The 18955-nt window shown below is 39.5% G+C and overlaps 1 protein-coding gene across 1 annotated transcript in view; it reads left to right on the forward strand.

Moving 5' to 3' along the window:
- The window catches only part of PLA2G4A (phospholipase A2 group IVA), a 159561-nt gene that overhangs the window by 31991 nt on the left and 108615 nt on the right, over positions 1-18955 (forward strand). The window contains exon 3 of the mRNA XM_065875537.1: positions 14322-14403. Coding sequence (XP_065731609.1) covers positions 14322-14403 — 82 coding nt within the window. The remainder of the gene's footprint in view (positions 1-14321; positions 14404-18955) is intronic.

Raw genomic sequence — 18955 nt, forward strand, 5'->3', positions numbered from 1 at the left:
AAGCATTTAGTCCATTTACATTTAAGGTAATTATCAATATGTATGTTCCTGTTCCCATTTTCTTAATTGTTTTGAATTCGTTATTGTAGGTCTTTTCCTTCTCTTGTGTTTCTTGCCTAGAGAAGTTCCTTTAGCATTTGTTTTAAGGCTGGTTTGGTGGTGCTGAACTCTCTCAGCTTTTGCTTGTCTGTAAAGGTTTTAATTTCTCCATCAAATCTGAATGAGATCCTTGCTGGGTAGAGTAATCTTGGTTGCAGGTTTTTCTCCTTCATCACTTTAAATATGTCCTGCCAGTCCCTTCTGGCTTGCAGGATTTCTGCTGAAAGATCATCGGTTAACCTTATGGGGATTCCCTTGTGTGTTATTTGTTGTTTTTCCCTTGCTGCTTTTAATATGTTTTCTTTGTATTTAATTTTTGACAGTTTGATTAATATGTGTCTTGGCATATTTCTCTTTGGATTTATCCTGTATGGGACTCTCTGCGCTTCCTGGACTTGGTTAACTATTTCCTTTCCCATATTAGGGAAGTTTTCAACTATAATCTCTTCAAATATTTTCTCAGTCCCTTTCTTTTTCTCTTCTTCTTCTGGAACCCCTATAATTCGAATGTTGGTGCGTTTCATGCCTGGGCCTGTCCTCAGTTCTTTTCATTCTGTTTTCTTTATTCTGCTCTGCAGTAGTTATTTCCACTATTTTATCTTCCAGGTCACTTATCCGTTCTTCTGCCTCAGTTATTCTGCTGTTGATCCCATCTAGAGTATTTTTAATTTCATTTATTGTGTTGTTCATCATTGCTTGTTTCATCTTTAGTTCTTTTAGGTCCTTGTTAAATGTTTCTTGCATTTTGTCTATTCTATTTCCAAGAGTTTGGATCATCTTTACGATTATTATTCTGAATTCTTTTTCAGGTAGACTGCCTATTTCCTCCTCATTTGTTTGGTCTGGTTGGTTTTTATCTTGCTCCTTCATTTGCTGTGTGTCTTTCTGTCTTCTCATTTTGCTTATCTTACTGTGTTTGGGGTCTCATTTTTGCAGGCTGCAGGTTCGTAGTTCCTGTTTTTTTTTGGTGTCTGTCCCCAGTGGCTAAGGTTGGTTCAGTGGGTTGTGTAGGCTTCCTAGTGGAGGGGACTAGTGCCTCTGTTCTGGTGGATGAGGCTGCATCTTGTCTTTCTGGTGGGCAGGTCCACATCTGGTGGTGTGTTTTTGGGGTGTCTGTGGACTTATTATGATTTTAGGCAGCCTCTCTGATAATGGGTGGGGTTGTGTTCCTGTCTTGCTAGTTGTTTGGCATAGGATGTCCAGCACTGTAGCTTGTTGGTCATTGAGTAAAGCTGGGTGCTGGTGTTGAGATCTCTGGGAGATTTTTACCATTTGATATTATGTGGAGCTGGGAGGTCTCTTGTGGACCAGTGTCCTGAAGTTGGCTCTCTCACTTCAGAGGCACAGCACTGACTCCTGGCTGCAGCACCAAGAGCCTTTCATCCACACGGCTCAGAATAAAATGGAGAAAAAGTAGAAAGAAAGAATTAGTAGAAGTAGAAAGAAAGAAAGGAGGGAAGGAGGGAGGAAGAAAGGAAGGAGGGAAGGAAGGAAAGAAAGAAGATAAAGTAAAATAAAATGAAGCTATTAAAATAAATAATTATTAAGAAAAAAAAATTCAAAAAAAAATGGTCGGACAGAACCCTAGGACAAATGGTGGAAGCAAAGCTATACCGACAAAATCTCATACAGAAGCATACACATACACACTCACAAAAAGAGGAAAAGGGGAAAAAATCATAAATCTTGCTCTCAAAGTCCACCTCCTCAATTCGGGATGATTCATTATGTATTCATGTATTCCACAGATGCAGTACATCAAGTTGATTGTGGAGCTTTAATCCGCTGCTTCTGAGGCTGCTGGGAGAGATTTCCCTTTATCTTCTTTGTTCTCACAGCCCCCAGGGGCTCAGCTTTGGACTTGGACCTGCCTCTGTGTGTAGGTCGCAGGAGGGCATCTGTTTTTCGCTCAGACAGGACGGGGTTAAAGGAGCCGCTGATTCGGGAGCTCTGGCTCACTCAGTCCGGGGGTGGGAGGGGCACGGAGTGCGGGGCGGGCCTGCGGCGGCAGAGGCCAGCGTGATGTTGCACCAGCCTGAGGCGTGCTGTGCGTTCTCCCGGGGAAGTTGTCCCTGGATCCCGGGACCCTGGCAGTGGCGGGCTGCACAGGCTCCCCGGAAGGGGGTTGCGGATAGTGACCTGTGCTCGCACACAGGCCTCTTGGTGTTGGCAGCAACAGCCTTAGCACCTTATGCCCATCTGTGGGGTTCGCGCTTTTAGCCGAGGCTCGCGCCCGTCTCTGGAGCTCCATTAAGCAGCGCTTGACCCTCCCCTCACGCACCAGGAAACAAAGAAGTAAGAAAAAGTCTCTTGCCTCTTCATCAGGTCCAGACTTTATCCCAGACTCCCTCACGGCTAGCCGTGGTGCACTAATCCCCTGCAGGCTGTGTTCACGCTGCCAACCCCGGTCTTCTCCCTGCTCTCTGAATGAAGCCCGAGCCTTAGCTCCCAGCCCCCGCCCGCCCCTGCGGGTGAGCAGACAAGCCTCTTGGGCTGGTGAGTGCCGGTCGGCACCGATCCTCTGTGTGTGAATCTACCCGCTTTGCCCTCTGCACCCCTGTTGCTGCGCTCTCCTCCATGGCCTCGAAGCTTCCCCCCTCCGCCACCCGCAGTCTCCGCCCGTGAAGGGGCTTCCTAGTGTGTGGAAACCTTTCCTCCTTCACAGCTCCCTCCCACTGGTGCAGGTCCAGTCCCTATTCTTTTGTCTCTGTTGTTTCTTTTTTTTTTTTGCCCTACCCAGGTACGTGGGGAGTTTCTTGCCTTTTGGGAGGTCTGAGGTCTTCTGCCAGCTTTCAGTAGGTGTTCTCTACGAGTTGTTCCACGTGTAGATGTATTTCTGGTGTGTCTCCAAGCATTCTTTAGAATCTTAATAAGGTAGGGTATTTCTAGGGGGCATCAGAATGTGAGATAGTGCTGCTGGGAAATCAGAAATATAAAGGTGACAAAACTATTACAAGATCACAGCACTGTGCACAAAGGAATAATGAGTTTTATGGCAAATAGCATTTTTTTAACATCTTTATGGACTATAATTGCTTTACAATGGTGTGTTAGTTTCTGCTTTATAAAAAAGTGAATCAGTTATACATATACATATGATCCCATATCTCTTCCCTTTTGCGCCTCCCTCCCTCCCACCCTCCCTATCCCAGCCCTCTAGGTGGTCACAAAGAACTGAGCTGATCTCCCTGTGCTATGCGGCTGCTTCCCACTGGCTATCTATTTTACATTTGGTAGTGTATATATGTCCATGCCACTCTCTCACTTTGTCCCAGCTTACCCTTCTCCCTCCCCATATCCTCAAGTCCATTCTCTAGTAGGTCTGTGTCTTTATTCCCGTCTTACCCCTAGGTTCTTCATGACCTTTTTTTTTTCTTAGATTCCATATATATGTGTTAGCATACGGTATTTGTTTTTCTCTTTCTGACTTACTTCACTTTGTATGACAGACTCTAGGTCCATCCACCTCACTACAAATAACTCAGTTTCGTTCCTCTTTATGGCTGAGTAATATTCCATTGTATATATGTGCCACATCTTCTTTATCCGTTCATCTGTTGATGGACACTTAGGTTGCTTCCATCTCCTGGCTATTGTAAATAGAGCTGCAATGAACAGCAAATAGCATATTTTTTGTGAGCACTATCAAATTGTAGATAAGTGAGGAAGAGGGCAGTTAGGAATAAGCTTCTAGCCTTTTCCTGATACCAGCCATTCCCTGCCACAAGCCTCTAACCTGAGGCAGGAGTACACACATTTAAAGTAAGGTCCATATTTCTGCTTCTTCACCACAGAGCACAGATTAGAAATCCTTAGAAGGTCACCAGGTTTACTTCTCAGTTCTTGAATTTTGATTTGGTTCTTTTTAAAAACTTCTGAGCCATTTTTTATTCCTTGGCTATTTGGGGTCTTTTGTGTTTCCATACAAATTGTGAAATATTTTGTTCAAGTTCTGTGAAAAATTCCTGTGGTAGTTTGATAGGGATTGCATTGATTCTGTAGATTGCTTTGGGTAGTACAGTCATTTTCACAATGTCAGTTCTTCCAATCCAAGAACATGGTATACCTCTCCGTCTGTTTGTATCATCTTTAATTTCTTTCATCAGTGTCTTATAGTTTTCTGCATACAGGTCTTTTGTCTCTTTAGATTGGTTTATTCCTAGGTAGTTTATTCTTTGTTGCAATGGTAAATGGGAGTGTTCCCTTAATTTGTCTTTCAGATTTTTCATGATTAGTGTCATTAGTGTCTAGGAATGCAAGAGATTTCTGTGCATTAATTTTGTGTCCTGCTACTTTACCAAATTCATTGATTACCTCTAGTAGTTTTCTGGTAGCATCTTTATGATTCTCTGTATATAGTGTCATGTCATCTGCAAACAGTGACGGCGTTATTTTGTCTTTTCTGATTTGGATTCCTTTTATATTTTTCTCTTCTCTGATTGCTGTGGCTAAAAATTCCAAAAGTATGTTAAACAATAGTGGTGAGATTGGACAACTTTGGTTTGTTCCTCATCTTAGAGGAAATGATTTCAGTTTTTCACCATTGAGAATGACGTTGGCTGTGGTTTTGTCATATATGGCCTTTATTATGTTGAGGTAAGTTCCCTCGATGTCTACTTTCTAGAGAGTTTTTGTCATAAATGCGTGTTGAATTCTGTCGAAAGCTTTTTCTGCATCTACTGAGATGATCATATGGTTTTTCTCCTTCAATTTGTTAATATGGTTTATCACATTGATTGATTTGTGTGTATTAAAGAATCCTTGCATTCCTGGGATAAACCCCACTTGGTCATGGTATATTATCCTTTTAACGTGCTGTTGGATTCTGTTTGCTAGTATTTTGTTGAGGATTTTTGCATCTATGTTCATCAGTGATATTGGCCTGTATTTTTCTTTCTTTGTGACATCTTTGTCTGGTTTTGGTGTCAGGGTGACGGTGGCCTAGTAGAATGAGTTTGGGAGTGTTCCTCCCTCTCCTATATTTTGGAAGAGTTTGAGAATGATAGGTGTTAGCTATTCTCTAAATGTTTGATAAAATTTGCCTCTGGAGCCATCTGGTCCTGGGCTTTTGTTTGTTGGAAGATTTTTAATCACAGTTTCAATTTCAGTGCTTGTGATTGGTCTGTTTATATTTTCCGTTTCCTCCTCGTCCAGTCTCAGAAGGTTGTGCATTTCTAAGAATTTGTCCATTTCTTCCAGCTTGTCCATTTTATTGGCATAGAGTTGCTTGTAGTAATCCCTCATGATCTTTTGTATTTCTGCAGTGTCAGTTGTTACTTCTCCTTTTTCATTTCTAATTCTTTTGATTTGAGTCTTCTTCCTTTTTTTCTTGATGAGTCTGGCTAATGGTTTATCAATTTTGTTTATCTTGTCAAAGAACTAGCTTTTAGTTTTATTGATCTTTGCTCTCATTTCCTTCCTTTCTTTTTCATTTATTTCTGATCTGATCTTTAAGATTTCTTTCCTTCTGCTAACCTTGGGGTTTTTTTGTTCTTCTTTCTGTAATTGTTTTAGGTGTAAGGTTGTTTATTTGAGATGTTTCGTGTTTCTTAAGGTAGGATTGTATTGCTATAAACTTCCCTCTTAGAACTGCTTTTGCTGCATCCCATAGGTTTCGGGTCGTTGTGTTTTCATTGTCATTTGTTTCTAGGTATTTTTTATTTCCTCTTTGATTTCTTCAGTGATTTCTTGGTTATTTAGTAGTGTATTGTTTAGCCTCCATGTGTTTGTATTTTTTCCAGATTATTTCCTGTAATTGATATGTAGCCTCATAGTGTTGTGATCGGAAAAGATACTTGATACAATTTCAACTTTCTTAAATTTACCAAGGCTTGATTTGTGACCCAAGATATGATCTATCCTGGAGAATGTTCCATGAGCACTTGAGAAAAATGTGTATTCTGTTGTTTTTGGATGGAATGTCCTATAAATATCAATTAAATTCATCTTGTTTAATGTTATCATTTAAAGCTTGTGTTTCCGTATTTATTTTCATTTTGGATAATCTGTACATTGGTGAAAGTGGGGTGTTAAAATCCCCTACTATGATTGTGTTACTGTAGATTTCCCCTTTTGTGGCTGTTAGCATTTGCCTTATGTATTGAGGTGCTCCTATGTTGGGTGCATAAATATTTACAATTGTTATATCTTCTTCTTGGATTGATTCCTTGATCATTATGTAGTGTCCTTCTTTGTCTCTTATAATAGTCTTTATTTTAAAGCCTATTTTGTCTGATATGAGAATTGCTACTCCAGCTTTCTTTTAATTTCCATTTGCATGAAATATCTTTTTCCATCCCATCACTTTCAGTCTGTATGTTTCCCAAGGTCTGAAGTGGGTCTCTTGTAGACAGCATATATATGGGTCTTGTTTTTGTATACATTCAGCCAGTCTATGTCTTTGGGTTGGAGCATGTAATCGATTTACATTTATGGTTATTATCGATATGTATGTTCCTATTACCATTTTCTTAATTGTTTTGCATTTTTAATTGTAGGTCTTTTCCTTCTCTTGTGTTTCCTGCCTAGAGAAATTCCTTTAGCATTTGTTTTAAAGCTGGTTTGGTGGTGCTGAATTCTCTTAGCTTTTGCTTGTTTGTAAATGTTTTAATTTCTCTGTCGAATCTGAAGGAGATCCTTGCTGGGTAGAGTAATCTTGGTTGTAGGTTTTTCCCTTTCATCATTTTAAATATATTGTGCCACTCACTTCTGGCTTGCAGAGTTTCTGCTGAAAGATCAGCGGTTAACCTTTGGGGATTCCCTTGTATGTATTTTGTTGTTTTTCTTGCTTTTAATATTTTTTCTTTGTACTTAATTTTTGATAGTTTGATTAATATGTGTCTTGGCATGTTTCACCTTGGATTTATCCTGCATGGGAATCTCTGTGTTTCCTGTACTCGATTGACTATTTCCTTTACCATATTAGGGAAGTTTTCAACTCTGATATCTTCAAATATTTTCTCAGTCCCTTTCTTCTTCTCTTATTCTTCTGGGACCCGTATAATTCCAATGTTGTGCATTTAATGTTGTTCCTCAGGTCTCTGCGATTGTCCTCAATTCTTTTCATTCTTTTTTCTTTATTCTGCTCTGCCATAGTTATTTCCACTATTTTATCTTCCAGGTCCCTTATCCGTTCTTTGGCCTCAGTTATTTTGCTATTGATTCCTTCTAGAGAATTTTAAATTTCATTTATTTTGTTGTTCATCATTGTTTGTTTGCTCTTTAGCTCTTCTAGGTCCTTTTTGTACATTACTTGTGCTTTCTCCATTCTATTTCCAAGATTTTGGATCATCTTTACTATCATTACTCTGAATCATTTTTCAGGTTGACTGCCTATTTCCTCTTCATTTGTCTGGTCTGATGGGTTTTTACCTTGCTCCTTCATCTGCTGTGTGTTTCTCTGTCTTCTCATTTTGCTTAACTTACTGTTTTTAGGGTCTCATTTTCACAGGCTGCAGGTTCATAGTTCTCAAGTTTTTGGTGTCTGCCCTCAGTGACTAAGGTTGGTTCAGTGGGTTGTGTAGGCATCTTGGTGGGGGGGATTGGTGCCTGTGGTCTGGTGGGTGAGGCTGGATCTTGTCTTTCTGGTAGCAGGACCCCATCCGGTGGTGTGTTTTGTGGTGTCTGTGAGCTTATTATGATTTTAGCAGCCTCTCTTCTAATGGGTGGGGTTGTGTTCCTGTCTTGCTAGTTGTTTGGCTTAGGGTGTCCAGCACTGTAGCTTGCTGGTCATTGAGTGGAGCTGTGTCTTAGCATTGAAATGGAGATCTCTGGGAGAGCTTTTGTCATTTGATATTACATGGAGCCAGGTGGTTTCTGGTGGTCCAATGTCCTTACCTCAGCTCTCCCACCTCAGAGGCACAGGCCTCTAACCCAGCTGGAACTCCAATACCCTGTCAGCCACACGGCTCAGAAGAAAAGGGAGAAAGAAAGAAAGAATAAAATAAAATAAATTTATTAAAATAAAAGAATTATTAAAAAGTAGAAAAATTAAAAGGTAATAAATAAGAAAAGAAAAAAATAAATAAAAATGGACAGACAGAACCGTAGGACAAATGGTAAAAGCAAAGCTATACAGAGAAAATCACAGAAAGAAGCATACACATACACACTCACAGAAAGAGAAAAAGGAAAAAAATATCTATATCTGTATCTATATATATAAAAAGGAAGAGAGCAACCAAATTAATAACCAAATATACCAATGATAATAAACTCTAAATACTCAACTAAGATAAACATAAAGCCAGGAACAAATTAGATGCAGAAAGCAAACCTCAAGTCTACAGTTGCTCCCAAAGTCTACTGCCTCACATTTGGGATGATTCATTGTGTATTCAGGTATTCCAGTGATACAGGTATATCAAGTTGATTGTGAAGATTTAATCCACTGCTCCGGAGGCTACTGGGAGGAATTTCCCTTTCTCTTCTTTGTACAGCTCCTTGGCCTCAGCTTTGGATTTGGCCCCACCTCTGCATATAGGTCGCCGGAGGGCATCTGTTTTTCACTCAGAGAGGACGGGGATAAAGGAGAAGCTGATTCAGGGGTTCTGGCTTACTCACGCCAGGGGGAAGGAGTGGTACAGAATGTGGGGTGAGCCTGCAGTGGCAGAGGCCAACATGACGTTGCAACTGCCTGATGTGTGCCATGTGTTCTTCTGGGGAAGTGGTCGCTGGATCACGGTACCCTGGCAGTGGTGGGCTGCACAGGCTTCTGGGAGGGGAGGTGTGGATAGTGACCTGTGCTTGTACACAAGCTTCTTGGTGGCTGTAGCAGCAGCCTTAGCATTTCATGCCTGTCTCTCGTGTCCACACTGATAGCCGCAGCTCACACCCATCTCTGGAGCTTGTTTAGGCAGTGCTCTGATTCCCCTCTCCTTGCGCACCCCGAAACAATGGTCTCTTGCCTTTTAGGCAATTCCAGACTTTTTCCCAGACTCCCTCCCTGCTAGCTGTCGCACACTAGCCCCGTTCAGGCTGTGTTCATGCAGCCAACCCCAGTCCTCTCCCTGGGATCTGACCTCTGAAGCCCGAGCCTCAGCTCCCAGCCCCCGCGCGCCCCAGTGGGTGAGCAGACAAGCCTCTCGGGCTGGTGAGTGCTGGTCAGCACAGATCCTCTGTGCGGGAATGTCTCCACTTTGCCCTGTGCACCCCTATTGCTGCGCTGTCCTCCATGGCTCTGAAGCTTCCCCCGCCCCCCGCCACCCCCCATCTCCACTAGTGAAGGGACTTCCTAGTATGTGGAAACTTTTCCTCCTTCACAGCTTCCTCCCACTGGTGCAGGTCCCATCTCTATTCTTTTGTCTCCGTTTTTTCTTTTTTCTTTTGCCCTACCCAGGTATGTGGGGAGTTTCTTTCCTTTTGGGAAGTCTGAGGTCTTCTGCCCGTGTTCAGTAGGTGTTCTGTAGGAGTTGTTCCACATGTAGATGTATTTCTGATGTATTTGTGGGGAGGAAGGTGATCTCCACATCTTACTCTTCCACCATCTTGAAGGTCCCCTCTAGAGAGACTTTAGATCAACTACAGATATAATGCACTAGATTGTAAATATCTGTACAACTTTAATAAATGGAAATAGCCTTTTTTGCTATTAGGTATTGATGTTGATATAATTATTCTCTATAAGTAAAGGAATATAGAAAGAGTAAAGACATTGGGGACAGGAAGACTGGATTCTAATTCAGTTTTAACTTTTACTGTCTTTGAGATACTGGGAAATTACTTAACCTCTCACTTTACTCATCTATAAGTACATATAATAACATCTATTTTATAGGGTGGTTGTGAAAATTTGCATCTATTAGAATGTGTAACAGATGGTTCATACTCAATGAATCCTTCTAATAAAAATTTCATCTTTCTGTACCTGTTATTAATAAACATTTGACGTATGAATACATTTGTAACAGTTTCAAAAAATGTTAAATAATAGATGAGAATTGCTAATCATTTTTATCCTACGAGGGAGTTTTTTGGCATTTGAAAACCCATGTGGTATTAAATTTCTAGGATATGGAAAAATAGCATAGATGATTTGGGGAGCATGTACTATTATATATGATAATTATTGAAAAGTTCTCTTTAGTGGGGAAAGCTAATCCCTAAATTGGATTTTCAAGAACATTTGCTTATTCTCTTTCAGGCGCAGATATTATTTGTCTCTCTCTCTCTTTTTTTTTTTTTTTTTAATGTGGATGTCTAGTTTTTCCAGCACCATTTGATGAAAAGGCTATCTTTTTTCCATTGTATTGCCTTAGCTCCTTTGTAAAAGATCAGTTGACTATATGTGTGTTGGTCTATTTTGGGGCTCTCTATTCTGTTCCATTGATCTATTTGTTTATTCTTTCATCAATGCCATACTGTTTTGATTACTGTAGCATTATAGTAAGTCTCGATGTCAGGTAGCATCAGTCCTACAAGTGTATTCTTCTCCTTCAACATTATGTTGGTTATTCTGGAGTCTTTTGTCTTTCCATATAAACTTTAGAATCAGTTTGTTGATATCCACAAAATAACTTGCCAAGATTTTGATTGGGATGGCCTTGAATCTATAGATCAATTTGGAGAGAACTGATATCTTGACAATATTCAGTCTTCTATCCATGAACATGGAATATTTCTCTTTTTATTTAGCTCTTGATTGCTTTCTTTCATCAGAGTTTTGTAGTTTTCCTTATATAGGCCTTGTACATTTTTTTTAGATTTATACCTAAGTTTTTCTTTTTTTGTGTGTGTGGGCGATGCTAATGTAAATGGTATTGTGTTTTAATTTCAAATTCCACCTGTTCATTGTTGGTATATAGGAAAAAGATTGAATTTTGCATATTAAACTTATAACCTACAACCTTCCTATAATCACTTCTAATTTCAGGAGTTTTAAAAATCAGTTCACTTGGATTTTCTACATAGTCAATCACGTCATCCATGAACAGAGACAGTTTTATTTCTTCCTTCACTATCCATACATCTTATATTTCCCTTTCTTATCTTATTGCATTAGCTAGGATATCCAGTACAATGTTGAAAGAAGTGGTAAGAGGGGGCATCCTTGTCTTGATCTTTTCAGGAAAACTTCTAGTTTCACACCATTAGCTATGATATTGGCTGTAGGATTTTTATAGGTGTTCTTTATCCAGTTGAAAAAGTTTCCATCTATTTTTAGGTTGCTGAGAGTTTTCATCATGAATAGGTATTGAATTTTGTCAAATACTTTTTTATGTCTATTGATATGATCATGTGATTTTTCTTCTTTAGACTGTTAATGTGATGGATTACAATAATTACTTTTCAAATGCTGAACCAGTCTTCCATACCTGGGATAAATCCCATGTGGTTGTGGTTACAATTCCTTTTATACATTTTTGGGTTTTATTTGCTAATAGTTTGTTGAGAATTTTTATATCTTTCTTTATGAGAGATACTGGTCTGAAGTTTTCTTTTCTTGCAGTGCCTCTGTATGGTTTTGTTATCAGGATAAACCTGGCCTCATAGAATGAGTTAGGAACTATTCTCTCTACTTCTATCTTCTGGAAGAGATTGGAGAACATTGGTATAATTTCTTCCTTAAGTGTTTGGTAGAATTTACCAGTGAATCCATCTGGGCCTGGTGTTTTCTGTTTTGAAAAGTTAAATTTTGACTCAATTTCTTTATAAACATAGGCCTATTAAGATTGTCTATTTCTACTTGTGTGAATTTTGGCAGATTTTGTCTTTCAAGGAATTGGTCCATTTCATCTAGGTTTTGAAATTGTGGGCTTAGAATTGTTCGTAGTGTTCCTTTATTATTCTTTTAATGTCCGTATGATCTGTAATGAACTTCCTTCATTCAATTATGATATTTATAATTTGTGTTCTCTCTGTTTTTTTCTTATTTAGCCTTGCTAAAGACTTATCAATTTTATTGATCTTTTCAAATTTTGATTTCATTGATTTTCTCTATTGATTTTCCATTTTTAATTTTATTCACTCCTCCAGTTCTTACAATTTTTCTTCTGCTTACTTGGGATTTAATTTGCCCTTCTTTTTCTAGTTTCCTGAAGTAGACACTTAGATGATTGATTTTAGATCTTTCATATATATGTATGTATATATGTATATACACACACACACACACACACACACACACACACACACATATATGTTTCAGTGCTGTAAATTTCCCTCTAAGCACTACTTTCACTGCATCCCGCTAAACTTTGATAAGTTGTCGTTGCATTTTCATTTAGTTCCAAATATTTAAAAATTTCTCTTGAGACTTCTTGTTTGACATTTATGTTATTTAGTAGTTGTTTAATCTCCAAGTACTTTGTGATTTTTTTTAGCTATTATTCTGTTACTGATTTTTAGTTTAATTCCATTGTGAGAGTAGACATTGAAGTTTTGTTCCATGTTAGCTTAAGAATAATATGTATTCTGCTGCTGTTGGATGAAGTAGTCTATAAGCGTTAATTATATCTAGTTGACTGATGGTGCTGTTGAGTTCAACTCTGTCCTTACTGATTTTCTGCCTACTGCATCTGTTCATTTCTGATAGAGGGGTGTTGAAGTTTCTAATTATGATAGTGGATTCTCTCTCTTTTTTTATTTGGCCACAGCATGGCATGCAGGATCTTAGTTCCCCGGCCAGGAATGAACCTGTACCCCCTTCAGTGGAAGCATGGAGTTCTAATCACTGGACCGCCAGGGAATTCTCTGGATTCTCTCTCTCTTTCTCTGTTTTTTTTTTTTTTTTGGTGGGAGGACTGCATGTGATTTTTGGTTGTAGTATAAGGCAATATGCCTTTTTTTAAGCACTCATTTTTTTTATGATTGATAATTTCATGTATGTAGAATAAAACTTTGGCAATTCAGAGCCCTTCTGAATATAGAAGGCATTTCTCTTCGACTTGAATAAAAATTACCTTGAAAGATTTTATATGCTTCTCTGCCTTTTTAAACATGACTTCACCTCTTCTTGATGCTGTGTTATAAATCTGGACATAAATTACTCTGTTGATAGAGTGATATCTTCAGAAACTGTTGAATGCTGTATAACTTTTGCTCCTATATCCCACTATTGCTGGTCCTTATGAGTCCACTTTTATAATTTTTTTCTGCCTCCTCACTTTTAGACTCACTTCTCAGTATTGTCAGTATCTTAGCTTCTTTTTAATTAGTTACGGACTTTTTTTTTTTTTTTTTTTTGCGGTACGCGGGCCTCTCACTGTTGTGGCCTCTCCCGTTGCGGAGCACAGGCTCTGGACGTGCAGGCTCAGCGGCTATGGCTCACGGGCCCAGCCGCTCCGCGGCATGTGGGATCTTCCCGGACTGGGGCATAAACCTGTGTCCCCTGCATCGGCAGGCGGACTCTCAACCACTGCGCCACCAGGGAAGCCCAGTTATGGACGTTTTGACAAGTTAAGCAAGTCTATTAAAATTATGAAAGGTAGGAGTAACTTATAAATGTAGGCCTCTCCTAAGATTAAACAAAAATGCTTGAGCTTTAGATAAAGATTTTGTAATCTTTTCAGTTGCTCAGAGAACTTTGTGAGTTTCTGCTTTCCCATTCTGTTTTGGTGTGTAGAATCATTTGAGAACTAATATCCAGTTACGTGAAGTGTTTAATAAAGTCTTCTACCTGTTAATACTTCTTATGTGCATGCAAGCTATTAGGCTAATAGAAACTTTTAACATTGTCACATATGGTTTTAACAAATAAATTAAAATTAATATAAGTAGCTTGCTGGTTATTGCTTTGGATCCAAAGGATTTTGAAAACTGCTCTGGAAATGTTATACCAAAAAATGACTTTCATTGAACAGTAACAATAAAAACAAACACATTTAGATAATGCAAACATCTTGCTCTGACTTCACCTTTCTAAGGCAGGTCTTGCTTATCACCTAGTACAAAGCCTGATTGTGCACCTAGAAAGCCTGCAGTCCTGATTTACATTTTTCCCAAGGGCTTGGTAAACCCTGTAAAGTAGGGACTGCAAAGAAGTCCTAACAGTCAAGCTGCAGTGACATTTTAAAGCATGATATAAACTTCTCAATCATTCTGTGCCAGAGAGAGGAAAGGCTCAAAAAAGGAAAAGCCTCATGGTCAAAGAATGTTTCTGGTATGCATGTTACTTCCTTTCAACTGGAATATTTTCAATTAGTCTCAAGGAAACAATGAAAACAATTTACCTGGATCCTGTATTACAGGCTTATTTTAAATTCATTATGAATTTTTTTTCCCAGGTGGAGCACCATTATTCCCACAAGTTCACAGTAGTGGTGTTACGTGCCACAAAAGTAACAAAGGGGGCCTTCGGTGACATGCGTAAGTGCTCTTATTTGCTTTTCTGTTGAAAATACGTAATTATGATTCACTCTTCAGTTGCCTGAGTTCCTTGACAAACCTGGGGCTGTCCCCTTTTCAGATGTGATCATCTTTGTCTACATCTTTGAATGATAACATTTTGAATGGTTCTCTGATGCTCTTTTATCTGTCAGAATAATGTTTTACCTTGACTTTACATTAATTGGGGGTACTTGGGATCAGATAAAATGACTGTCCTAGGACAGAGTTTTGGATTTCAAAGACATTTCCATTCTATTTTGGAAAGATGGCTGAGTCAAGACTTTAAACTAGCTGCCTCTGTGTTTTTTTTTTTTTTGCATTACGCGGGCCTCTCACTGTTGTGGCCTCTCCCGTTGCGGAGCACAGGCTCCGGACGTGCAGGCTCAGCGGCCATGGCTCACGGGCCCAGCTGCTCCACGACATGTGGGATCTTCCCAGACCAGGGCACGAACCCGTGTCCCCTGCATTGGCAGGCGGACTCTCAACCACTGCGCCACCAGGGAAGCCCTGTGCCTTTGGATTTTTAAAAAATGCAGTTTAATTCTTATGGCTTTAAGTGTGTTCATTATGTGTGCAAATAGCTATAGAAACTGGTGTGGGACAGCTTGAAATGATATGAACCAAAGCCTGAGGATAATGTTGAATTAATTTGGTGGCAGTATCCTTCTACGTTTTAAAATGCAGTTTTCCTGGTTAACCTTACCATGCAAATGACTAGGGGTCGTGGAGCTGGGAATACAAAGAAGGATGGATAAGTATTGTGATAACGCATTGGGTAAAGTTGTAGATTATTGCTAAAATATGGGAATGGCCATTTACCCCTCAGAACGGGTTTGGGGGAAAGAATGGAGATTGCAGTTTACCAGTCTGGGGAACAGGGAAGTCCTTCTGGCTGAAATGGCATTTACACTGGTTCTTGAAGGAAGAAAATCTTAGTGCTGAGAGCAGGGAGAATCCCAGGCAGAGAAAACAGCATGTTCAAAGGCCAGCGAAGGGCAGATTGCTTGTGAGGTCCCAAACTGTTAGAGACACACAGCAAAGGTGAAGGAGGACAGGCACTCATACAACAAGACTGAGATTTTATTAGAAATGCAGTGGGAAGAATTTGATGGCATTTGAGTCACAAGTCACAGGATTGGCTCTTTATTTTAAAAAATATTTGTTCTGGCCATAGTATGTTAAATATATTGGAGGTGACTATAGAGTATGCTTTTTATATTTAAGAATAGGAGGGAAAGCAGAAACTAACACACCATTGTAAAGCAATTATACTCCAATAAAGATGTTAAAAAAAAAAAGAATAGGAGGGACTTGAGCTTGTTGAAATTGCAATGAAAATGGGCCAATAGAGAGAGGTTAAATATTAAGGAATGAAGAATTTGGGCTCTGGGCTCAAGCCTCAGTGAATGAAGGGTGTCCAGGAAGTCGGTAAAAGTTGGAAGGAGGGGGCCGGGAGGTGGAATCTAATGGCAAGAGTTTTTGATGAGCGGTGCTTCTCAGGAGAGGTGACGGGAGCAAGGACAATTTCTTCACATCTAGTCTGGACCAGGGGTTTCTTTTCTAAATTTTATCTCATACATCAATCTACCCCATTTAATCACTCCTTTGCCAAAGCTTTTCGTAAGTTATTCTTTTGCTTTTTATAATTCTTTGCATTTTCATCAATTAAACGAGAGTTCGCTGGAAGAAAGGCTCCTGTGAAAGAGAAGCCAGGGACTTCCCTGGTGGCACAGTGGTTAAGAATCTGCCTGCCAATGCAGGGGACACGGGTTCAAGCCCTGGTCTGGGAAGATCCCATATGCCGCGGAGCAACTAAGCCCGTGCACCCCAACTACTGAGCCTGCGCTCTAGAGCCTGTGAGCCACAACTACTGAGCCCATGTGCCACAATTCAGGGAATTCTTGAAAGCTTCCTTTTTAAAGTGAAGGACGCTTGGAAGGAATAGCCACTGGAGATTAATCACTGTTGGAGAAAGGATAGTGTTGTGACATTCTGTTAACATTTCTATTCAGCATTTGTAATTTGATTTTATTTTTCTTGAATTAAATTTTTTTGGGGGGGGAAGGAGATCATTGCCAACCCTTGATATCACCTTAATGAGTTTACAGGAAATCAGGAGGAGATAAAAAGAACAAAAGAGAGTCTTAGAGAAATAAATTCAATGATAAGGTTGGTAAGAAAAAGCAGAGGGACAATATACAGTGCCAAATGATTTTATTTTTGAGAAGTTGTAGGCAATTATAGTGAGAAAAGGCATGGGTGTTAGCTGTCACTTTTCTAAGAGGAGTTTTGATGATATTACTTGGTGAGCTTGATCTATACAGATTACCAAGTAAGCAGAATTTGGGATGTTTGTATACAGAAGTTCTTTAAAGATAGACAAGGATAGAACGGTAAACAATGTCCTAAGATCTGAAAAGGATGAAAGGATGAAAATTACCCTCTCTTCTGTTGTTGATAGTGTCTACATTTATTTAAAAAGGCAAATTTCCATAAAGTTTTGCATATTGGTAAAGAATGACAGATTACTATTTGGTTTTTCAGCTTTACCTGTGTATGTAGGGGCTTTCTCAAGGGTGCCACATGAATCAAATAGTTGACACCTATATCTGCTTTACTTTTGAAAAAAATTGTTTGGCTACCCTGCGCAGCTTGTGGGATCTTAGTTCCCTGACCGGGAATCGAACCTACACCCCCTGCAGTGGAAGCCTGGCGTCTTAACCACTGGACCGCCAGCGAAGTCCTATATCTGCTTTTTTTAAAAATATAATACCAAGATTATTTTATTTTTATTATTCATCCTATTCTAACTAGCTTATTTTAGAAATACCATACTGCATTGCTAGAACATCATAATACAGTCAGCAGCACCCCATAAACTATCTTTAGAGGAGTCAGAGCTGACATTTGAATCATAACATCTCACTCATTTCCTTGTTTTCACCTCAGAGCACTGGGCAAGCCAAGAACAAGATAGCCCCTTCCCAGACATCCTTGCTAATCTCAGTTTGTTCAAATGTATCATGTACATTTGTTCCCATTGCCCTGGTGCCAGCCCTTCCCTGTATTCTTATGCTCACATCATATGAAGAGGTAGTTTGAAGTTCAGATTTGCATCTGACTCACCATAGTCTTATTTTAAAAAGAAGTAGTTTGCATATACCCATATGAATATAGTGTACTCTTTCCCTCATGTACATAAATATACTCTTCCTCTCATATACATAGATATATCCTAAATATTTTAATATGGTTTAATGCTCCCTCAACTTACTAATCTGTCATTTTATTTAGGACATTTCCAAGAACCCAGGCAGGGTAACTCTACATACCCTGCTTTTCCTTACTCTAGTATTGTGGATACTATTTCCCTCTCCCCTGCAAAGAGCTTTGGTTGAGTTGTGTACTATAAGTGTGTTGACTGCAAGAAGTTTGGATAAATGCTTATTGTTACTGAGAACCTGGCTGTTCTAGTATCCTTTTCTGAATCAAACATTTCCCTGACGTCAGTTGTGACTGAACATGAATTTTGATTTACTAAACAAAGGAAGTTTAAATTGTCATCTTTCACATATTGTCAAAGAATGTAAGTACAAAAACAGGGTGATTCAAACAGAATGGAAGACTTTTAAAATATTCTAGACCACCTGACTTCATCCTCGACTCCACATCACCCCTGAAGGTAGGAGTGAAGCCACGTCAAGGATGAATCAGCATCAGTACTGATGCGGGACTTGTGATCTGGGGGATGCACGTGGACCATGTGGAGCATCTGTAAGATTGTTCAAACTAAACATGAAAGTTCGTTTACAAAATTTTTTTTTTACTACCTATTTTTACTATCGATTTTTACTACCTATTCATATATAAACCAGGCATCAGATACTAATTATTTGCAAGTGTTTGATTCTTTTTGAATCATTCTGTGTTCTTTTTTATGTCTTTCAGTCCTATGGAGTAATTACTGTAAGAGTTCACACATCACTGTGTAGTGAAACGAATATTCTCCACATTACTCAGGTCCATGAAATCTCACCTATATGATTTTTCTAAATCGCATTAATTTTTCTAAATCGCATTAATCGCACCTATTCACTAGAATAGGTGGGAGAGTGTAGGTGATCTCCCCCTCCCCAGGGTCCTACAGGTATTCTAGGCACTTAGAGTTGCCTGTAAATTAGGAGTGGGTCCTGCCATAAGCCTTGGTGGCTGCTATCATTGGCATCCAACCTTTGGCTAAATGTTGTTTGCATGGATCCTGGCTTTCCACTTTTGGCAAGCACTGGGACAGCTCTCAGAGTAGTCTTCCCAGTGATCACATGCCACGCCAGAGAGACTCTACCCCTGAGCTCAAGGCTACGGTGCTTAGAGTCCAGACTCCATGACCATCCTGTAGTCATCACGCCACCCACAGTGCACCAGAAGCATGACTTTCCAACACTTGTAGAAACTTAAGAAAACCCAAACACATTTGAGTTTTAAGAAAGTAGCCCTGTTACCTCCAGTCTTGTCTCTCCAAAGCAGCAGTCTC

Source organism: Phocoena phocoena, chromosome 1 (assembly GCF_963924675.1).
Source record: "Phocoena phocoena chromosome 1, mPhoPho1.1, whole genome shotgun sequence".
In the NCBI taxonomy this organism is placed as follows: domain Eukaryota; kingdom Metazoa; phylum Chordata; class Mammalia; order Artiodactyla; family Phocoenidae; genus Phocoena; species Phocoena phocoena.